Here is a 24,476-nt window from a genome sequence, read left to right on the forward strand (position 1 = left end):
TTCCCAGCTGTTGTAGAAATTCTTTAGCCGCCCCTGCCGTCTCATATGTCTTAGTAATGCCATTATGCGTGACCCGCAATTTGGCAGGGTATTGTAGTGCAAATCTTATTTTCTTTTGGAATAGCGTTGAGCAAACCTCCGAAAACTGTCTCCTCCGTGTTGCTACCCCTGCTGAATAATCTTGGAAACATCTTACTGGGATTCCTTCATACTCTAATGCTTTCCCAGCTCTCAGCAACTTCATCACTTCTTGTTTTTGCGCATAGTTCAAAAATTTTAGAATTACCACTCTTGGCTTATTGGTGCCCGTCATTTTCATCCCGATGCGGTGAGCCCGTTCTATTTGTATCGGCCCCGAGGCTTCTGGGTATTGTAGTTCACTGGCAAACCAGCGTGCCAAAAAAACCTCCAAGCCCCGTTCGGGTAACGTTTCTGGCAGGCCCACCACTCGGATATTATTTCTCCTGGACCTGTTTTCTAAGTCCTCAATCTTTTCCTCCATCGCCTGCAGCTTTTTTTGAGTTATTTCTTGTATTGTCTCCACCTCCGTTACTCTATCCTCAATTTCACTCACACGTGTTTGAAAGCCTGCACAATCCCGAGAAAGATCTGTGAGCTGTTCTTTTACCTTTTCCAGGTTAGCATTTATGGGGGAAAGCCGGCGATCCAACATAGCTTCTAACACTGAGGACATTTCTGAGGTTATTTCGGCGATCCAGGCCGATGACACTGTCGGGCCCGGCGGACTTGCGGGCGGCGCCATCTTGTCTTCTGCTCCTCTACCACGGAGCTTATCTTTATGTACATTTTTCGCTGCCATTACGCCGCCAATTAAGTTAAAGTGTACGTTGCCGGCCTCTCTACCTTTTCAGGCTGCGGCGAATTTCGTTTTTAGATCGCGGTTTGTGAGCTGATCATGCGAAGGGGGGATTGAAGCCGGAGAGATCTTTTTCCTTCAACCCCTCGCGGTCATGACGTCACCGGAAGTCTCCTGGGCCACACCCCCTTTTTGGCAGCACTGATTAAAATTTACGCGCACCACTTTACAGAATATACCTGGCAATTTGTACTTATAAATCCTAATTAGTGCTAATTAGTGTTGGTAATTGCTTGTTAAATGACAGTTATCAGTGCTGATTGGCTTTTTAAGTAATTAAGTTGCAAGCACAAATGCAGAATCTGGGGGTTAATGTTACTTCTTGGCATTTTGTCTGGATTTAGGGCAATATGCTGGCCAATATATAATTTGTGAATAATTGTTTTACACGCTTGGGGGGAGGCTAATTTTAGAAAAAAAAAATCATTCACATGTGCTAGTGTATGCATGTAAAATGCTGCTTATGAAATCATCCTGTCTCCCTGTCCCCCCCCCTACAAGTATATGTGGAGATGAGGAGGAGAGTTGCAATGTGCATGTGAAATGTACATTTGTAGCAGCTCTAAAACTGGTATAAAATGTACATGCCTTTATTATAGCTACACATTCTGTACCTCATATGGGGCAGTTTTACAGCCCCCTAGGCACCTATGTGTCTTTATAAAATGCTGTTAAAATAGGCTTCTACTTGACCACCTGAACTAGGTTAACTTGTTATTAAATTACTGCCCCCACCAATGCTTAAACTATTTTATTTGCAGCCGTTTCACCCGATGTGTTAAAGAAAATGATTTTTTCCTGTCTTCCCTTGTGTACTGTTTACCTCAGTCTTGGGGTGTCACTTTATTTAAATACATAAGTGCATAAGTGTTGCCATACTGGGACAGACCGAAGGTCCATCAAGCCCAGCATCCTGTTTCCAACAGTGGCCAATCCAGGTCACAAGTCTTCTCAGGTCTTCTGCCTGTATTTCTGCACATCTTTCATTCCATCTGTGGGGACATGACAGGAAGGTGCCTGGGTCAGGTTGTACTAAGTGAGATGGTCGGTGTTTGGGAGGAATCTCAGTAACTCCTGTTTCTTTTCTTTGCAGGTGAGCAAAGCAGCACGCCAAGAGAAGCGATTTTATGATTATAATGAAAGATGTACCTTCCACCACCTGGCCAGGGTAGGTTTTGAGGCATGTTTTCATGTTTCTGTGAGGCGGGTGCTTGAGTTTGCTGCTGAGAGCTGGGCCATGGTTCTCTAGAGTTGACAGAATTGCAAGGGCAAGAAAAAGGTTTTTCTCAAAGGAAATGGACAAGCATGGGAGCTTCTCAGAGAAATGAGGACAACACTTCAGGAGATTTAGTCCCTAGGTCAAGTAGAAGGATTGGTAGGAGGTGAAGCAGGAAGGTGATGCCCAAATGATAGGTCTGTTTCCTTTATTTGGCAAGACAGATCAGGATAGGCAGGAGTGGTGCTTCCAGTAGATGGGAAATAAGGCCAGTTCCAGGCAGCTTCTAGCTATGGTCTGTGTCTGAAAAATGGCAGAGACAGATCAGAATCAAGTCTGCATATTTTATAACACATTCTTTTTTTTAATTTTTTTATTTTATTGATCACATAATCATAATACAGGATAGTAATAAAACAGAGGTAGCAAATACAAAATATGACCTCCCCCCACCCCCATCCCAGCAAAAGCAACTCAAGGCTGTCGAGTGTCGCTAACAAGTAAACCTTCCAATGAGGCTATAGGGTGAGACAAACAATTTGCAAAACCAGATGAAATATATGACACAAAGTACAGCGTGGTCTATTGCTCAGGCACGTCAATTGTTTTATAACAAATTAATTAATTTACGTTATAAGTGCTGGTGCTGTGTATCTCAGTGGGGGGAAGGGAAGATACCTTGACATTGAATTTTGCAAGTAAAAACTTGTTAGTAATATTGTTGGATTAATTGTGACTTGATAATGAATATCACTTTTGTGGTAGACTGAATGGATCATGCAAGTCTTTATCTGCCGTCATTTACTGTGTTACTATGTACCATAAGCAGATAATGTGATTAACGTGGGTAAGAGGATGCCCTTGGGGTAATGGGTCCGTGTCCTTGGGATTGGCTGCAGAGGAGGAGACATCCTTGGATAGCTAAGAGAGGAGGAGATGTCTCAGGGTAAATGGGAGAGGACATTGTTTAGATTAGAAGGCTGTCCAGTGCCTCTACGATAAGCAGGAAGACATGGGAATCAGTGGAAGTATTGCAGCCAACATTTGAAATTGATCAGGGTCCGCTGGCAAACATAACATGATCACATTTGACTTTGAATAGTTTGTTTCATCTGCCAATTTAATCAACTTACTCGTCATTCCTGTTTCTAGATCATTTATAAATATGTTAAATAGCACCAGTCCTAGTACAGATTCCTGGGATACTTCACTATTCTCCATTGAGAGAAATGGCCATTTAACCAAGCCCTCTGTTTTCTATCCATTAACCAGTTCCTAATCCATAACAAAACATACCTCCTATCCCATGCTTTTTAATTTTCACTGGAGTCTCTCATGAGGGACTTTGTCAAAAGCTTTCTAAAAATCTAGATACACTACATCAACCGGCTCACCTTCATCCACATGTTTGTTCACTCTTTCAAAGAAATGAAGCAAATTGGTGAGGCAAGACTTCCCTCGGCTGAACCCAAGCTGACGCTGTTCCATTGAACCATGTTTGTCTTTATGTTCAGTAATTTTATTCTCTATAATAGTTTCCACTATTTTGTCCAGCAAAAAAAGTCAGGCATACCGGTCTGTAATTTCCCAGATCACCCTGGAACCCTTTTTAAAAATCAGCGTGACATTGGCCACCCTCTAACCTTTATCTGCTATGGACGATTTTAACGATAAGTTACAGATTACTAACAGCAAATCAGCAATTTAATGTTTGAGTTCTTTCAGTACCCTGGGTACTATCTGATTTACTAGTCTTAATTGGTTGATTTGGCTCAGTACCTTTTCCAGGTTCACTGAGATATTTTTTAGTTCCTCTGCACAGTCACCCTCGAAATAATGGTACGGATAGATCTCTGACGTCTTCTTCTGTAAAGACTGAAGCAAAGAATTAATTCAGTCTCTCCACTATGGCCTTGTCCTTGAGTGCCCCTTTTGCTCTTTGGTGTTCTAACGGTCCCACGGATTCTCTCCCAGGCTTTTTGCTTCTGATGTACCTGAAAAAAGTTAATACTATGAGTTTTTGTCAAGTTTTTCTTCATATCTGTTTAAGCCTTCTTTATCAGTTCTTTGCATCTAACTTGCCAGTGCTTATGTTGCTTTTCATTTTCTTCATTTGGCTCCTTTTTCCATTTTTTAAAAGATGTTTTTGGCTCTAATAGCCTCTCTTACTTCACCTTTTAACCATGCTGGCTGCTGTTTGCTCTTCTTTCCACCTTTATTAATATGTGGAATACACCTGGTCTGGGCTTCCAAGATGGTATTTTTAAACAATGTCCATGCCTGATTTAAAGTCCTAAGTTTAGCGGCTGATCCTTTTAGCTTCTTTTTAACCATTTTCCTTACAACAGGTTAAGCAACTGTTAAACAAGGGCATGCAGACTGTTTTATTACAATTTGACATCTCTGCAGCCTTTGACATCATAGATCATTCATTGTTATTAAAGCTAAGTGAACTTGGACTAGTAGGTTCTGGTTTGAACTGTTTTAAACAATTCCTTAAATTTAGAACCTATCAAGTAAAATGGAAGGATAGTATTATTATTATTATTAATTACATTTGTACCCCGCACTTTCCCACACATCGCAGGTTCAATGCGGCTTACATAGTAAATAGAATTACAAAGTCTTGAAGGAGAATGTTACAAGTTGTAGTAAACATAGTAGTAGTGGGGTTTTGAGGATATGTAAATTGAGCATGGAGAGGTAAACAAAGATAGGATGAGCAAAAGGAGAAGAGATTGGGAGGGGTAAGGAGTAGGGAGGAAGAGATTGAGGAATGAGCATAGTATGTCATCATCTTGGATTTCAGGTTGTGGGGTGCTACAGGGGTACTATCTAAGTTCAATTAGTGCTTTATTTGATGATTCTGAGACTCTTGCTTTATCGTGTGTTGATGACGTCTTTCTGCTATGCCCTGTTTTGGAAAATCTGACTGATACACTAGTTTCTTTACAGCACCATATCTCAACTGTGGATAGATGGGCATTTGAGCATCATTTAAAATTTAATAAAAATAAAAGGAGGCGATCACGTGCTGCCATGCTGGGGAGCGGTCGCTGAAAAGTGGAGCTCAGGCACTTCCCCCTAATCAAATTATTTAATTCAGTAGTAAAGCACTTTTGCAGACATTGCAGACTTGGTGCAGTTACCTCTGAGAAGCAGGCAAGTGTTGACGGTAATATCGCTGGCGCTAGTTCATGGAATGGCAGCCAAAATACAAAGAAAGGAGAGGAGAAAAACAACTGAAAGCAAAATGGTGGACGTGCAGGTTCATAAGTACATAAGTATTGCCATACTGGGAAAGACCAAAGGTCCATCGAGCCCAGCATCCTGTTTCCAACAATGGCCAATCCAGGTCACAAATATCTGGCAAGATCCCAAAAATGTACAGGAAACAGTGGAGGAGTGGCCTAGTGGTTAGGGTGGTGGACTTTGGTCCTGGGGAACTGAGGAACTGAGTTCGATTCCCCCTTCAGGCACAGGCAGCTCCTTGTGACTCTGGGCAAGTCACTTAACCCTCCATTGCCCCAGATACAAATAAATACCTGTATACAATTTGTAAGCCACATTGAGCCTGCCATGAGTGGGAAAGCACGGGGTACAAATGTAACAAAAATATAAAAAATCCCAGAAATAGTGGATTTTCCCCAAGTCCATTTAATAACGGTCTATGGACTTTTCCTTTAGGAAGCCGTCCAAACCTTTTTTAAACTCCGCTAAGCTAACCGCCTTTACCACATTCTCTGGCAACAAATTCCAGAGTTTAATTACACGTTGAGTGAGGAAACATTTTCTCTGATTCATTTTAAATTACTACATTGTAGCTTCATCGCATGCCCCCTAGTCCTAGTATTTTTGGAAAGCGTAAACAGACGCTTCACATCTACCCATTCAACTCCACTCATTATTTTATAGACCTCTATCATATCTCCCCTCAGCCGCCTTTTCTCCAAGCTGAAGAGCCCTAGCCGCTTTAGCCTTTCCTCATAGGGAAGTCGTCCCATCCCCTTTATCACTTTTGTCGCCTTTCTCTGCACCTTTTCTAATTCCACTATATCTTTTTTGAGATGCAGTGACCAGAATTGAACACAATATTCGAGGTGCGGTCGCACCATGGAGCGATACAAAGGCATTATAACATCCTCATTTTTGTTTTCCATTCCTTTCCATTGAGAATACTGACCATTTAACCCTACTCTCTGTTTTCTATCTTTTAACCAGTTTTTAATCCACAATAGAACACTACCTCGTATCCCATGACTCTCCAATTTCCTCTGGAGTCTTTCATGAGGTACTTTGTCAAACACCTTCTGAAAATCCAGATACATAATATCAACTGGCTCCCCTTTATCCATGTTTGTTCACCCCTTCAAAGAAATGTAGTAGATTGGTGAGGCAAGATTTCCCTTCGCTGGATGGTACGGTTTGCTCTGCATGGATGGTGGAGATTACGGCGGAGGTTACTGCAGCAGTGGAAGCAGCTTTGGATAAGAAGTTACAGGCATTGTATGATTGGGCAGAGGCGGCTCATGAAAGATTGGATGGGTTTCATCTAGATCTGGACCAGATGCAGCAAAGAATCAGTGATTTGGCAGATCAGCTGACGGAGCCTGCAGGAGCAACGCAGAAAAAGCTGCTAGAGCTAGAAACGAAGTTGGACGACTTGGATAATAGGTCCAGACGCAATAATCTGAGATTGATTGGCCTCTCTGAACAATTAAGGGATTCAGACCTGGTGAGTTTTCTTGAAAATTGGTTGCTGAAAACTTTAAATCTTAATAATCTGTTGGGGCTCCTGAGAGTTGAGAGAGCACATAGGGTAGGCCCACGCAGGCAACTCCCAGCCAAGCCATGAGCAGTGATCATGAGAATATTACATTATGGACATAAACAAGCAATACTGCAGGCACTACGAGCTGAGTCTTGTCTTTCCTATGAAGGCCAAAAAATACTGTGCTTACAAGATTACTTGGCAAGGCTGAAATTTTCCTTAGTATACCATGCTAAACTGAGAGTGTTCCATAAGGGAGCAGACAAGGTATTCGAGTCCGCAGAAGCAGCGAAAGAGTTCCTAGAGACCCTGAATGGTGGCCCCTCGAGGTGATTACAAATGCGACTAATCTGCTGAATGGAGGAGCGGAAATTTCAGACTTTGAAATTTGGCTAGTGCCACATATACTTGGATAGTCAGGTTTCCGCCCCCTAAACAGCACAGAAACAGTACCACTCACTCTCCTAACCAAATTCAAGCAGGAAATAGCAATAGGCAAAAACATCCTCCTCCTCCAATTCGACATGTCTAGTGCATTCGACATGGTAAACCATAATATATTAATAAGATTATTAGATAAATTCGGGATTGGGGGAAACATACTTAGCTGGATCAAGGGTTTCCTAACCACAAGAACATATCAAGTAAAATCAAAGTCAAACACATCATCACCGTGGAAAGCAGACTGCGGAGTACCACAAGGATCACCTCTATCACCGATCCTCTTCAACCTAATGATGACCCCACTAGCCAAGACCTTATGAAACCAAGGCCTTAACCCTTTCATCTATGCAGACGATGTCACTATATACATTCCTTTCAAATCTACACTGACAGAAATCACTAACAAAATCAAGATCAGCTTGAACATCATGGACTCTTGGGCAAATACATTTCAACTAAAACTCAACAAAGAAAAAAACACACTGTCTCATCCTCTCATACCAACACAGCACGGACAACTCCACAATTATCAACACCCCAGATTACACCCTCCCTATCTCAGACAGCCTGAAAATCTTCGGTGTTACATGGATCGCAACTTAACACTAGAGAGCCAAGTGACATTTACAACAAAGAAAATGTTCCACTCAGTGTGGAAACTCAAACGCGTGAAACAATTCTTCCCGAGAGAAACATTTCGCAACCTAATACAATCAATGGTACTAAGCCACGTAGACTACAGCAATGGAATTTATGCGGGATGCAAAGAACAACCCTTAAAGAAACTTCAGACAGCTCAAAACACGGCAGCAAGGCTCATCTTCGGAAAAACGCGATTTGAAAGCACAAAACCCCTCCGTGAAAAACTACACTGACTCCCAATCAAAGAACGCATCGCTTTCAAAATCTGCACTGTGGTTCGCAAAATTATCTATGGTGAAGCACCAGGATACATGACAGCCTTGATCAACCTACCAACCAGAAACACATCCGAATCATAAGTACATAAGTAGTGCCATACTGGGAAAGACCAAAGGTCCATCTAGCCCAGCATCCTGTCACCGACAGTGGCCAATCCAGGTCAAGGGCACCTGGCACGCTCCCCAAACGTAAAAACATTCCAGACAAGTTATACCTAAAAATGCGGAATTTTTCCAAGTCCATTTAATAGCGGTCTATGGACTTGTCCTTTAGGAATCTATCTAACCCCTTTTTAAACTCCGTCAAGCTAACCGCCCGTACCACGTTCTCCGGCAACGAATTCCAGAGTCTAATTACACGTTGGGTGAAGAAAAATTTTCTCCGATTCGTTTTAAATTTACCACACTGTAGCTTCAACTCATGCCCTCTAGTCCTAGTATTTTTGGATAGCGTGAACAGTCGCTTCACATCCACCCGATCCATTCCACTCATTATTTTATACACTTCTATCATATCTCCCCTCAGCCGTCTCTTCTCCAAGCTGAAAAGCCCTAGCCTTCTCAGCCTCTCTTCATAGGAAAGTCGTCCCATCCCCACTATCATTTTCGTCGCCCTTCGCTGTACCTTTTCCAATTCTACTATATCTTTTTTGAGATACGGAGACCAGTACTGAACACAATACTCCAGGTGCGGTCGCACCATGGAGCGATACAACGGCATTATAACATCCGCACACCTGGACTCCATACCCTTCCTAATAACACCCAACATTCTATTCGCTTTCCTAGCCGCAGCAGCACACTGAGCAGAAGGTTTCAGCGTATCATCGACGACGACACCCAGATCCCTTTCTTGATCCGTAACTCCTAACGCGGAACCTTGCAAGACGTAGCTATAATTCGGGTTCCTCTTACCCACATGCATCACTTTGCACTTGTCAACATTGAACTTCATCTGCCACTTGCACGCCCATTCTCCCAGTCTCGCAAGGTCCTCCTGTAATCGTTCACATTCCTCCTGCGACTTCACAACCCTGAATAATTTTGTGTCATCAGCGAATTTAATTACCTCACTAGTTATTCCCATCTCTAGGTCATTTATAAATACATTAAAAAGCAACGGACCCAGCACACACCCCTGCGGGACCCCACTAACTACCCTCCTCCACTGAGAATACTGGCCACGCAATCCTACTCTCTGCTTCCTATCTTTCAACCAGTTCTTAATCCATAATAATACCCTACCTCCGATTCCATGACTCTGCAATTTCTTCAGAAGTCTTTCGTGCGGCACTTTGTCAAACGCCTTCTGAAAATCCAGATATACAATATCAACCGGCTCCCCATTGTCCACATGTTTGCTTACCCCCTCAAAAAAATGCATTAGATTGGTGAGGCAAGACTTCCCTTCACTAAATCCGTGCTGACTTTGTCTCATCAGTCCATGTTTTTGTATATGCTCTGCAATTTTATTCTTAATAATAGCCTCCACCATCTTGCCCGGCACCGACGTCAGACTCACCGGTCTATAATTTCCCGGATCTCCTCTGGAACCCTTCTTAAAAATCGGAGTAACATTGGCTACCCTCCAGTCTTCCAGTCTTCAACACGAACATACCTAAATCTGCACTACCCAAGCTGCAAAGGACTCAAATACAAATCAACTTACGCATCCAGTTTTTCCTACATCAGCACACAACTGTGGAACGCATCACCAAAAGCCTTGAAAACTATGTACGACCACCTACACTTCAGGAAAACTCTAAAAACTCACCTGTTTAAAAAGGCATACCCTATCAATCCAACATAAATGCCTGATCTCTGCAACACAACAACACTAAAGTACGTAATGGACATTACACAACTCTTCCGTTGTACGATTCCCTAATGTGGCTGTGCCACATGAACTTGATCTTACCACAACATCACCCTGTATTTGTTCACACCGGAGCCTGCAAAGGCCTCTCCGGTACTATGTAAGCCACATTGAGCCTACAAATAGGTGGGAAAATATGGGATACAAATGTAACAAATAAATAAATACTCTCTATTTCTTTTCGTGGGTGACGACATTTCAGGATGGTATGCCTTGGTCTGGATGTGCTGGCTACTGGAGGGGATATCCTTTTATGACTGATCTGAAGGGGCCTTGGAAAAATCTCCTGATATCACAACTGAAAACCTTTTGTTTTGTTTTCTTCCTTTGTGGAGGGGGAGGATGGGGGTGGTATGTGCATTCACCATTTGATTGTTGCATGCAAGAGGGGTGTTGACTTGCAGTCAAAGCTACAAAGCTGTTCTAAGATTGAAACTGTTTGATCTGAACTGAATTGAGATGATGTAACTGAGTTTATCTACTGTTTCTGTTATTTCCCATCCTCCCCTTTTTTTTTTGGGGGGGGGGGGGTGATGGGGATGTTCTGTACATTCACCATTTGATTGTTGCATGCAAGAGGGGTATTGACTTGCAGTCAAAGATACAAAGCTGTTCATGGATTGAAACTGTTTCAACTGAATTTATCCCCCCCCCCTTTTTTTTTTTTTTTAAGTTTTCCTTCGCTTGCATGCTAATTAGGGCAGGTGTTGAGCCCATCCATCCCAGTAGGGTTTTTGGGACTATTTGGGTTTGGTGGAATATGTTTTGAATTTGGAGCAGAGAAACATGAGGTGAATGTGATTGTCTGAGGGGGTCTTATTGAATTTGTCTGGAGGGAGGGTTTGGGGGGGGGGGCAGGATACTGCACCACCATTATTGCAATACTCAGCGCAAAAAGACCTATTGTAGGAGGGGGGGGGATGAGGGCACTAATACGTGAAGAGTTTTAACTAGACTCTGAATTAGGGGGGTTTGAGGGTCATTAGGAGTTTTGTTTGGGGTTTGGGTGGGGAAGGGGTGGGGGGAGTTACGGGAGGGGAATGGGACAGCTCCAGAATTTACAAAGGGGGGTCATGGAGGATCAGTCTGTACCTCATGCAAGAATGTGTTTGTGGAAGGGAGGGTGTTTTTCTTGAAATTGTGGATTTTTCCCAAGTCCATTTAGTAGCGGTCAATGGACTATGAAATATGTCTAGGCTTGCTTCCTTCCCTCACAACCTGTGTTTGTTCTTCTCCCTAACCCACAGTCTCATTATCAACCCCTTTCTCCATTCCTTTCCCCTCACTGCTATATTACAGCTCCCAGACAGTATCTACTTTTGCACCTAGCCTTCCTTCTCTCCCAGCCTCTCTTATAACTCCTTTATCAGCAGCTCTCTCAACCCTTTTCCCAAGCACCTCAGTCCTGTCTTCATTTTTCCTGTCCGTCAGCTCCTCATTCCTTTTTTCTGTGCCACTATCAGTACTTCTCCCTTATAGACCAAAGACAAGAAGTTTGCTTTGCACTGCTGTTGCCCTTCTCTCTCTCTCCAGCTCATTGATAAAACATTCCTTAGGCAACCAATAGGATGCAGTAGTATAGGAGATTAAAGCCATTCTCTCTGTTCACTCCTGTGGCCCTGCAGCATGGGGCTTTCACCTCCTCGACCAAAGAAATGCATGGCACAATATTGGGTGTGCTCAAGTACTTGCAGAGCTTGTTCCTACTATGTAAGGATATTTTGGTGTAGACGGTGGATTTGGGGATGGAGTTTTGGGAAGGAGATGCACCTGGTAATATAATGATGGGGATGTCCTTGATGTCCCCTACGTCTTGCCCCATCCTTGGCCACCTTTAAATCTAGACTGAAAGCCCACCTCTTTAACATTGCTTTTGACTCGTAACCACTTGTAACCACTCGCCTCCACCTACCCTCCTCTCTTCCTTCCCGTTCACATTAATTGATTTGATTTGCTTACTTTATTTTTTTGTTTATTAGATTGTAAGCTCTTTGAGCAGGGACTGTCTTTCTTATATGTTTGTGCAGCGCTGCGTACGCCTTGTAGCGCTATAGAAATGCTAAATAGTAGGTTAGTAGTCTCTTGTAACCAGAGCTAATGTTGTGATGTCATAATGCCTCAGTCCACCAATAAGAGCCAACCTCATCAGTGATGTCACAATGGCTTGATTGTCCTATACTTGGCTCACTTTTATTACATAGCTCTTTGAGCAGGGACTGTCTTTCTTCTATGTTTGTGCAGCGCTGCGTACGCCTTGTAGCGCTATAGAAATGCTAAATAATAGTAGTAATCTGTTCCCTTCTCCACTACTGCCAACTCCAGACTTTGCGCCTTCTGTCTCGCTGCACCCTATGCCTGGAATAAACTTCCTGAGCCCCTACGTCTTGCCCCATCCTTGGCCACCTTTAAATCTAGACTGAAAGCCCACCTCTTTAACATTGCTTTTGACTCGTAACCACTTGTAACCACTCGCCTCCACCTACCCTCCTCTCTTCCTTCCCGTTCACATTAATTGATTTGATTTGCTTACTTTATTTTTTTGTCTATTAGATTGTAAGCTCTTTGAGCAGGGACTGTCTTTCTTCTATGTTTGTGCAGCGCTGCGTATGCCTTGTAGCGCTATAGAAATGCTAAATAATAGTAGTAATCTGTTCCCTTCTCCACTACTGCCAACTCCAGACTTCGCGCCTTCTGTCTCGCTGCACCCTACGCCTGGAATAAACTTCCTGAGCCCCTACGTCTTGCCCCATCCTTGGCCACCTTTAAATCTAGACTGAAAGCCCACCTCTTTAACATTGCTTTTGACTCGTAACCACTTGTAACCACTCGCCTCCACCTACCCTCCTCTCTTCCTTCCCGTTCACATTAATTGATTTGATTTGCTTACTTTATTTATTTTTTGTCTATTAGATTGTAAGCTCTTTGAGCAAGGACTGTCTTTCTTCTATGTTTGTGCAGCGCTGCGTACGCCTTGTAGCGCTATAGAAGTGATAAATAGTAGGTTAGTAGTCTCTTGTAACCAGAGCTAATGTTGTGATGTCATAATGCCTCAGTCCACCAATAAGAGCCAACCTCATCAGTGATGTCACAATGGCTTGATTGTCCTATACTTGGCTCACTTTTATTACATAGCTCTTTGAGCAGGGACTGTCTTTCTTCTATGTTTGTGCAGCGCTGCGTACGCCTTGTAGCGCTATAGAAATGCTAAATAGTAGTAGTAGTAGTCTCTTGTAACCAGAGCTAATATTGTGATGTCATAATGCCTCAGTCCACCAATAAGAGCCAACCTCATCAGTGATGTCACAATGGCTTGATTGTCCTATACTTGGCTCACTTTTATTACATAGCTCTTTGAGCAGGGACTGTCTTTCTTCTATGTTTGTGCAGCGCTGCGTACGCCTTGTAGCGCTATAGAAATGCTAAATAATAGTAGTAATCTGTTCCCTTCTCCACTACTGCCAACTCCAGACTTTGTGCCTTCTGTCTCGCTGCACCCTATGCCTGGAATAAACTTCCTGAGCCCCTACGTCTTGCCCCATCCTTGGCCACCTTTAAATCTAGACTGAAAGCCCACCTCTTTAACATTGCTTTTGACTCGTAACCACTTGTAACCACTCGCCTCCACCTACCCTCCTCTCTTCCTTCCCGTTCACATTAATTGATTTGATTTGCTTACTTTATTTTTTTGTTTATTAGATTGTAAGCTCTTTGAGCAGGGACTGTCTTTCTTATATGTTTGTGCAGCGCTGCGTACGCCTTGTAGCGCTATAGAAATGCTAAATAGTAGGTTAGTAGTCTCTTGTAACCAGAGCTAATGTTGTGATGTCATAATGCCTCAGTCCACCAATAAGAGCCAACCTCATCAGTGATGTCACAATGGCTTGATTGTCCTATACTTGGCTCACTTTTATTACATAGCTCTTTGAGCAGGGACTGTCTTTCTTCTATGTTTGTGCAGCGCTGCGTACGCCTTGTAGCGCTATAGAAATGCTAAATAATAGTAGTAATCTGTTCCCTTCTCCACTACTGCCAACTCCAGACTTTGTGCCTTCTGTCTCGCTGCACCCTATGCCTGGAATAAACTTCCTGAGCCCCTACGTCTTGCCCCATCCTTGGCCACCTTTAAATCTAGACTGAAAGCCCACCTCTTTAACATTGCTTTTGACTCGTAACCACTCGCCTCCACCTACCCTCCTCTCCTCCTTCCTGTACACATTAATTGATTTGCTTACTTTTTTTTTTTGTCTATTAGATTGTAAGCTCTTTGAGCAGGGACTGTCTTTCTTCTATGTTTGTGCAGCGCTGCGTACGCCTTGTAGCGCTATAGAAATGCTAAGTAGTAGTAGTAATATTTATTTATTTATTTATAGCATTTGTATCCCACATTTTCCCACCATTTTGCAGGGATGTGGAGGGGCTGTCTCTGGGATGAATGGAGGAGGGTGCTGATGTGGAACTGGTGATGATCCTGGGATAGCTGAGTCAGAATAAGAAGTACATCGCACCACCCTTTAGATTGAATTAACATTGAATCTCTCTCCTTCTGCAGGAGTTTGCTGTGGACCTTAAAAAGAGAGTATCCAGCATCAGTGCAGTGCCTGACATGAGATACTTAACCTTTGTGGTTGATGCCTGTGTAGTCTTGGAGCAAGCTCGCAAGGTAGGACCGTGTTCAGGATCTGGATTTTAGCACTTCTCACTCATCTGTTGCTAGGAAACCATATGTCAATAGGAAGAAATGGACCACGTCTTCTGTTTGCTGGACCAGTAAGGGGAGAGGGATGTACTAGAGAAAAGGGAGCTGCTAGATACAAGGAGGGGAGAGAGAGGGAAATATAGAAAGAGAGAGATACTGGACATAGTAAAGGGATAGACACGGAGAGGATAGGGAGTGAGAGGGAGAGTTTCTGAATATGGTGAGGTGAAAGAGAGAGAGAAGAGAGTGATGCTGGGCATAGGGGTGATAGAGAGAGAGGAACACTAAACAGAGAGGAAGAGAGAAGACTCTGAATGGAGGCGCAAGGGGGAGAGGCTGGATATGGGAAAGGGGGATGTTGCTAGAAGGTTGAGGTACAAAGGAAGATTGGGAAAGGGGAACTAGGGAAAGATCAAAAGTTGTAGATGCAGTAAAAAGAGGGAGATTGAGGAGTGGATGGTAAGGAGGATGGGTGGAATCTTAGTGGATATTTAAAAAGAGAATTAAAGGGAAGCAAACTGAGAGGTCAGTGTTTGAGATAGATGTAGGAGAGAAAGTGAGGAAGATGGGGGAGAGACAAAAAGTGTCAGATGGACTGGAGAACACGGAAAGGGAGTTAAGAGAAGACTGAGACAAGCAGAAATCAGAGACTGAGACCAACATGATTAGAAAAATAAAATGGCCAGACAATACAGAAAAAATGTGTTTTCAATTTAGTGATTTGAAATGTTGAATTTTTGAATTTACATCTGTTATCTCTATATTTTGCACAGTACGAGGTTGCTGGGTTTAGTAAAATTCGTCTAATCACAGTTCATCTAATAGACAATTGGTCTAATGTCAGTTAGTCCAGTGCTACATTTTGGCTAATAGACATTCTGTCCAGTAGGAAAATTTGTCTAATGGACAATTGGTCTAATGATACTTTTTGCCTAATGTTAGTGATAAAGGTGAAATGAATTCTCAAAAATTGATACGCCTGCAAAATTGACTGAATCTAGAAAGAGCTTCCTCTCTGTCTTCCACAGAGGAGAGGAACTTCCTTTCTCGTACCTTGCTTAGAGGGAAAGGAAATTTCTCTCTCTCCTCTTCACTAGAGGTAGCAATTTGGTTTCTTGACACAGTTAAGCTATATTAAGGTAAACCTCATTCACAGAAACAGAATCTTTCCTTGTCTCAGTATCACAAGAACAGCAGGTTACTAGAAAATGAAAGAAATGTTTTTGACCTAGAGAGAAAATGTGTTTCCCCTTTGTGTAGAAGTCAGGGACTGTGATATTTCATACTACAAACAAGCACATCATCCCCTGCTAAACTCCAAAAATCACAATACCATCATCTGTTAATTGTGTATTAAGAACTGAGCAAGCTCGGGGAGTGTCTGCATCGGCGACTGGAGTCATCCCACTGACTTCCTCGCTCCTGAGCAGCACAAGGAGGAAAGGGGCCACTTTGACAGTGGATTTCTTTGATTGGTGGGGCTCTGGCATCTCCACCAGCAAATATATAATATCTAATGTAGGGAGGTGGGGAGGAAGAGGAAATGCGTCCCTCTCCCCCAATGGACTTCTGGCTATGTCCCGCCTTTAATCCATGCGATTAAAATTTTTAATTGTGTGGCTGATCAGGATTAAAAATTTTAATTGAAATGCAGGCTAGTTTTAACCCCATCCTGGTTAAGTGTGTAGGATATGAAATGTTTATATTAGAGTCCTGGGCTACTTTTGTCTTTTTATAGCGCACTTCTTTTCTTATCTTTCTTGGTATTGTAGTTCCTTCGATTTCTTCCGGTTTTAGCTGTTGCATTGCTTACCACTTTGCCCATGAAGATCGGTATATTAAAACATGGGAGGGAGGGAATGCTGAACCACATCAATGATCTGCCATTTAATGTCTTGCCACTGATGCTGATGGTCGGACCGGTGTTGAACCAAGAGAACTGTCAAGATCTTATTAACAACCTTAGATTTATGTTCCCTGAGGCACTTCTTAATTGGAAGATAAGAGCACCCAATATAGGTCAAATTACATGGGCACATAATCATATAGACCATATTTTTGGAATTACAAGTAGTGGAGGAGTGGCCTAGCGGTTAGGGTGGTGGACTTTGGTCCTGGGAACTGAGGAACTGAGTTCGATTCCCACTTCAGGCACAGGCAGCTCCTTGTGACTCTGGCCAAGTCACTTAACCCTCCATTGCCCCATGTAAGCCACATTGAGCCTGCCATGAGTGGGAAAGCGCAGGATACAAATGTAACAAAAAAAAAAAATAGATACTATTGGAGATTCTACATGGAATGTTGCTACTATTGGAGATTCTACATGGAATGTTGCTATTCCACTAGCAACATTCCATGTAGAAGCCTGCGTGGCCACATTGGTGATCTACAAGGGCCGACTTCTACATGGAATGTTGCTAGTGGAATAGTAGCAACAGTGGAGGAGTGGCCTAGTGGTTAGGGTGGACTTTGGTCCTGGGAACTGAGGAACTGAGTTCGATTCCCACTTCAGGCACAGTCAGCTCCTTGTGACTCTGGGCAAGTCACTTAATCCTCCATTGCCCCATGTAAGCCGCATTGAGCCTGCCATGAGTGGGAAAGCGTGGGGTACAAATGTAACAAAAAAAAAAATGATGGAGCTGGTAAAGTAATAGAGCATACCCAATCTGTTCTTTCAAGAGTGAGAGACCACCACTGGCATTCAGTGCATGTAAAATGCCCCAAGCATATAATCTAACCGTTTATAAGATAAACTACTGAATTATAAGGAACAATGGTGGATTTTTCAATTACAGACATTACAAGCCCAAAGGACTGAATGCAGAATTGCAATGGTGGTCTTTTGTCTATTGGGCAGTTTCTGTGAGTGACTTTCTGTTCCACCTGTCAAGATGAGGTGCTGTGTATCAGCTGATTGCTATAAAGCGAATGCTACATACCTGTAGAAGGTATTCTCCGAGGACAGCAGGCTGATTGTTCTCACTGATGGGTTGACGTCCTCGGCAGCCCCCTCCATCGGAAAGTTTACTAGCAAAGGCCTTTGCTAGTCCTCGCGCGCCCATGCGCACCGCGCATGCGCGGCCGTCTTCCCGCCCAAAACCGGCTCGAGCCGGCCAGTCCAGTATGTAGCAAGACAATACACTTCAAGGGAAGACTCAACTCCAAAGGGGAGGCGGGCGGGCGGGTTTGTGAGAACAATCAGCCTGCTGTCCTCGGAGAATACCTTCTACAGGTATGTAGCATTCGCTTTCTCCGAGGACAAGCAGGCTGCTTGTTCTCACTGATGGGGTATCCCTAGCCCCCAGGCTCACTCAAAACAACAACCATGGTCAATTGGACCTCGCAACGGCGAGGACATAACTGAGATTGACCTAAAAAATTTACCAACTAACTGAGAGTGCAGCCTGGAACAGAACAAACAGGGCCCTCGGGGGGTGGAGTTGGATCCTAAAGCCCAAACAGGTTCTGAAGAACTGACTGCCCAAACCGACTGTCGCGTCGGGTATCCTGCTGCAGGCAGTAATGAGATGTGAATGTGTGGACAGATGACCACGTCGCAGCTTTGCAAATTTCTTCAATAGAGGCTGACTTCAAGTGGGCTACCGACGCAGCCATGGCTCTAACATTATGAGCCGTGACATGACCCTCAAGAGCCAGCCCCGCCTGGGCGTAAGTGAAGGAAATGCAATCTGCTAGCCAATTGGATATGGTGCGTTTCCCTACAGCCACTCCCCTCCTATTGGGATCAAAAGAAACAAACAATTGGGCGGACTGTCTGTGGGGCTGTGTCCGCTCCAGGTAGAAGGCCAATGCTCTCTTGCAGTCCAATGTGTGCAGCTGACGTTCAGCAGGGCAGGAATGAGGACGGGGAAAGAATGTTGGCAAGACTGGTTCAGATGGAACTCCGACACAACCTTTGGCAGGAACTTAGGGTGAGTGCGGAGGACTACTCTGTTGTGATGAAATTTGGTGTAAGGGGCCTGAAGCTCACTGACTCTACGAGCTGAAGTAACTGCCACCAAGAAAATGACCTTCCAGGTCAAGTACTTCAGATGGCAGGAATTCAGTGGCTCAAAAGGAGGTTTCATCAGCTGGTTGAGAACGACATTGAGATCCCATGACACTGTAGGAGGCTTGACAGGGGGCTTTGACAAAAGCAAACCTCTCATGAAGCGAACAACTAAAGGCTGTCCTGAGATCGGCTTACCTTCCACACGGTAATGGTATGCACTGATTGCACTAAGGTGAACCCTTACAGAGTTGGTCTTGAGACCAGACTCAGACAAGTGCAGAAGGTATTCAAGCAGGGTCTGTGTAGGACAAGAGCGAGGATCTAGGGCCTTGCTGTCACACCAGACGGCAAACCTCCTCCAATGGAAGAAGTAACTTCTCTTAGTGGAGTCTTTCCTGGAAGCAAGCAAGATGCGGGAGACACCCTCTGACAGACCCAAAGAGGCAAAGTCTACGCCTTCAACATCCAGGCCGTGAGAGCCAGAGACTGGAGGTTGGGATGCAGAAGCGCCTCCTCGTCCTGTGTGATGAGGGTCGGAAAACACTCCAATCTCCACGGTTCTTCGGAGGATAACTCCAGAAGAACGGGGAACCAGATCTGACGCGGCCAAAAAGGAGCAATCAGAATCATGGTACCTCGGTCTTGCTTGAGTTTCAACAAAGTCTTCCCCACCAGAGGGATGGGAGGATAAGCATACAGCAGGCCCTCCCCCCAATCCAGGAGGAAGGCATCCGATGCTAGTCTGCCGGAGGTCTGAAGCCTGGAACAGAACTGAGGGACTTTGTGGTTGGCTCGAGATGCGAAGAGATCTACCAAGGGGGTGCCCCACACCTGGAAGATCTGCCGCACTACACGGGAATTGAGCGACCACTCGTGAGGTTGCATAATCCTGCTCAGCCTGTCGGCCAGACTGTTGTTTACGCCTGCCAGATATGTGGCTTGGAGCACCATGCCTTGACGGCGAGCCCAGAGCCACATGCTGACGGCTTCCTGACACAGGGGGCGAGATCCGGTGCCCCCCTGCTTGTTGACATAGTACATGGCAACCTGGTTGTCTGTCTGAATTTGGATAATTTGGTGGGACAGCCGATCTCTGAAAGCCCTTAGAGCGTTCCAGATCGCTCGCAACTCCAGAAGATTGATCTGTAGATCGCGTTCTTGGAGGGACCAACTTCCTTGGGTGTGAAGCCCATCGACATGAGCTCCCCATCCCAGGAGAGACGCATCCGTGGTCAGCACTTTTTGTGGCTGAGGAATTTGGAAGGGACGTCCCAGAGTCAAATTGGAGCAAATCGTCCACCAATACAGGGATTTGAGAAAACTCGTGGACAGGTGGATCACGTCCTCTAGACCCCCAGCGGCCTGATACCACTGGGAGGCTAGGGTCCATTGAGCAGATCTCATGTGAAGGCGGGCCATGGGAGTCACATGAACTGTGGAGGCCATGTGGCCCAGCAATCTCAACATCTGCCGAGCTGTGATCTGCTGGGACGCACGCACCCGCGAGACGAGGGACAACAAGTTGTTGGCTCTCGCCTCTGGAAGATAGGCGCGAGCCGTCCGAGAATCCAGCAGGGCTCCTATGAATTCGAGTTTCTGCACTGGGAGAAGATGGGACTTTGGGTAATTTATCACAAACCCCAGTAGCTCCAGGAGGCGAATAGTCATCTGCATGGACTGCAGGGCTCCTGCCTCGGATGTGTTCTTCACCAGCCAATCGTCGAGATATGGGAACACGTGCACCCCCAGCCTGCGAAGTGCCGCTGCTACCACAGCTAGGCACTTTGTGAACACCCTGGGCGCAGAGGCGAGCCCAAAGGGTAGCACACAGTACTGGAAGTGGCGTGTGCCCAACTGAAATCGCAGATACTGTCTGTGAGCTGGCAGTATCGGGATGTGTGTGTAGGCATCCTTCAAGTCCAGAGAGCATAGCCAATCGTTTTGCTGAATCATGGGGAGAAGGGTGCCCAGGGAAAGCATCCTGAACTTTTCTTTTACGAGAAACTTGTTCAGGGCCCTTAGGTCTAGGATGGGACGCATCCCCCCTGTTTTCTTTTCCACAAGGAAGTACCTGGAATAGAATCCCAGCCCTTCTTGCCCGGATGGCACGGGCTCGACCGCATTGGCGCTGAGAAGGGCGGAGAGTTCCTCTACAAGTACCTGCTTGTGTTGGAAGCTGTAAGACTGAGCCCCCGGTGGACAATTTGGAGGTTTTGATGCCAAATTGAGGGTGTATCCCTGCCGGACTATTTGGAGAACCCACTGATCGGAGGTTATGAGAGGCCACCTTCGGTGAAAAGCTTTCAACCTCCCCCCGACCGGCAGGTCGCCCGGCACTGACACTTGGATGTCGGCTATGCTCTGCTGGAGCCAGTCAAAAGCTCGCCCCTTGCTTTTGCTGGGGAGCCGCGGGGCCTTGCTGAGGCGCACGCTGCTGACGAGAGCGAGCGCGCTGGGGCTTAGCCTGGGCCGCAGGCTGTCGGGAAGGAGGATTGTACCTACGCTTACCAGAAGCATAGGGGCCAGTCTTCCTTCCCCCGAAAAATCTTCTACCTGTAGAGGTAGAGGCTGAAGGCTGCCGGCGGGAGAACTTGTCGAATGCGGTGTCCCGCTGGTGGAGAGACTCTACCACCTGCTCGACTTTTTCTCCAAAAATGTTGTCCGCACGGCAAGGCGAGTCCGCAATCCGCTGCTGGAGTCTATTCTCCAGGTCGGCGGCACGCAGCCATGAGAGCCTGCGCATCAGCACACCTTGAGCAGCGGCCCTGGACGCAACATCAAAAGTGTCATAAACTCCTCTGGCCAGGAATTTTCTGCACGCCTTCAGCTGCCTGACCACCTCCTGAAAAGGCTTGGCTTGCTCAGGGGGAAGAGCATCAACCAAGCCCGCCAACTGCCGCACATTGTTCCGCATGTGTATGCTCGTGTAGAGCTGGTAAGACTGAATTTTGGCCACGAGCATAGAGGAATGGTAGGCCTTCCTCCCAAAGGAGTCTAAGGTTCTAGAGTCTTTGCCCGGGGGCGCCGAAGCATGCTCCCTAGAACTCTTAGCCTTCTTTAGGGCCAGATCCACAACTCCAGAGTCATGAGGCAACTGAGTGCGCATCAGCTCTGGGTCCCCATGGATCCGGTACTGGGACTCAATCTTCTTGGGAATGTGGGGATTACTTAGTGGCTTGGTCCAGTTCGCAAGCAATGTCTTTTTCAGGACATGGTGCAAGGGAACAGTGGACGCTTCCTTAGGTGGAGAAGGATAGTCCAGGAGCTCAAACATTTCAGCCCTGGGCTCGTCCTCCACAACCACTGGGAAGGGGATGGCCGTAGACATCTCCCGGACAAAGGAAGCAAAAGACAGACTCTCGGGAGGAGAAAGCTGTCTCTCAGGAGAGGGAGTGGGATCAGAAGGAAGACCCTCAGACTCCTCGTCAGAGAAATATCTGGGGTCCTCCTCTTCCTCCCACGAGGCCTCACCCTCGGTGTCAGACACAAGTACCCGAACCTGTGTCTGCAACCTCGCCCTGCTCGACTCGGTGGAACCCCGTCCACGGTGGGGGCGTCGAGAGGTAGACTCCCTCGCCCGCATCGGCGAAGCTCCCTCCGCCGACGTAGTCGGGGAGCCTTCCTGGGAGGTGGCCGCGGTCGGCACCGCACGCGGTACCGTCGGGGACCTCAACCTGGGCGATGGGCCAGCCGGCGCCACGCTCGACGGTACCGGAGGCGCAAGCACCGCCGGTACCGGAGGGGTAGGGCGCAACAGCTCTCCCAGAATCTCTGGGAGAACGGCCCGGAGGCTCTCGTTTAGAGCGGCTGCAGAGAAAGGCTGAGAGGCCGATGCAGGCGTCGACGTCAGAACCTGTTCCGGGCGAGGAGGCTGTTCCGGGCTGTCCAGAGTGGAGCGCATCGACACCTCCTGAACAGAGGGTGAGCGGTCCTCTCGGTGCCGATGCCTGCTGGGTGCCGAATCCCTCGGCGACCCAGAGCTCTCGGTGCCGACGTGGGGAGGAGACAGGTGTCGATGCTTCTTCGACTTCTTCCGAAGCATGTCACCGGAGCTCCCCGGCACCGACGAGGAGGACGTAGAATCCATCCGTCGCTTCCTCAGGACCGAGACCGAAGAGGGTCGATCCCGGGGGGGCTGTACCGCAGGAGCCCTCAGGGTAGGAGGAGACCCACCCGAAGGCTCACCGCCACCAGCAGGGGAATGGACAGCCCTCACCTGCACTCCTGACGATGCACCTCCGTCCGACGACATCAGCAGACGAAGTCTCGGTACCACCGACGTCGATACAGTCGCCCGATGCCTCGGCGCCGATGCAGAGGTCCGATGCCTCGATGCAGTCGATGGAGCGGCAGCCAAGGAAGATGGTCCGGACGCTGACGACGTCGATGCACTCGATGCCTCCGGTGCCGATGCCGACGAAGAGCCCGAGAACAAAACGTTCCACTGGGCTAATCTCACTACCTGAGTCCGCCTTTGTAACAGGGAACACAGACTGCAGTTCTGAGGGCGGTGCTGGGCCCCTAGACACTGAAGACACGCAGAGTGCCTATCAGTGAGCGAGATTACCCGGGCGCACTGGGTGCACTTCTTGAAGCCGCTGGAAGGCTTCGATGTCATGGGCGGAAAAATCACGCCGGCGAAATCAAAAGCTGAAATGGCGAAAATTGAAGCACCAAAATTTAGAGGGAGAAAAATCTCGACCGAGGCCAAAAGAGGCCTACCCCGACAACGAAAGAAAACTTACGGGGCAAAAACTAAGAAATACGGGAAGGGCAGAAAACCCGAAAGGGTCTTCCGGAACACTACCGGAGCGCTTCCCGAACTTTTTCCAAGGAGAAAAGGACAAAAACACGTCGAAAAGGACGCGCGAGGTCGACTCTCTGGGGCACGAACGGCGTAACACGACCGTACCGAGTGCGGACGAAAGAAGACTGGCCGGCTCGAGCCGGTTTCGGGCGGGAAGACGGCCGCGCATGCGCGGTGCGCATGGGCGCGCGAGGACTAGCAAAGGCCTTTGCTAGTAAACTTTCCGATGGAGGGGGCTGCCGAGGACGTCAACCCATCAGTGAGAACAAGCAGCCTGCTTGTCCTCGGAGAATGATTGTTAACATGGGAGCCTTTTTACTAAATAAAAGACTACTTATTTTTATCAAATGACGAAAAGGCAGCGTTTGCAATTGAACGAGTTATTCAACTAGCCAAGCTTCTGTGGATCCACGGTTTTTATTGAAAACACAGCAAAAAAAATAGTAGTCACCTCATCATGTTGACTATAGTACAATATTGCAACGCTTAGGAGAACAACATATCCGATATACAACATGATGTTCAGACATCAAACTTTAGCATTTTCACCCCTCCTCCTCCCACTATACATAGTCTTATAAACTTGTTATGGCAATTCCACTTTACTGGTGCATTTAAACAATGCAGATACTCTAGCATTGAGTTCAACAGGTCATACCACAGTAATAACCCTCACTTAGTGGATTACACAAACTTCCAGCGTGAGGATCTCATGCCTTGCTAAACAACCCCCAAAACTTATAACATGTTATCCCCTGATCCCCAAACTTGTCTTTACTTCCAGTATTTAGTTCAAGTACTAGAAACATTCAGATAATAACCAACTTTACTGTATATTGCGAAGTACAGAACAGTTG

General features: G+C 46.2%; 1 protein-coding gene across 1 annotated transcript in view; it reads left to right on the plus strand.

The window, feature by feature from the left end:
• Positions 1 to 24,476, plus strand: part of CUL9 (cullin 9) — a 308,998-nt gene that overhangs the window by 258,226 nt on the left and 26,296 nt on the right. Inside the window, exons 36-37 of the mRNA XM_030195702.1 lie at positions 1,971 to 2,045; positions 14,654 to 14,764. Of these exons, the coding sequence (XP_030051562.1) occupies positions 1,971 to 2,045; positions 14,654 to 14,764 (186 nt within the window). The remainder of the gene's footprint in view (positions 1 to 1,970; positions 2,046 to 14,653; positions 14,765 to 24,476) is intronic.

This window comes from Microcaecilia unicolor, chromosome 3, assembly GCF_901765095.1.
Source record: "Microcaecilia unicolor chromosome 3, aMicUni1.1, whole genome shotgun sequence".
In the NCBI taxonomy this organism is placed as follows: Eukaryota; Metazoa; Chordata; class Amphibia; order Gymnophiona; family Siphonopidae; genus Microcaecilia; species Microcaecilia unicolor.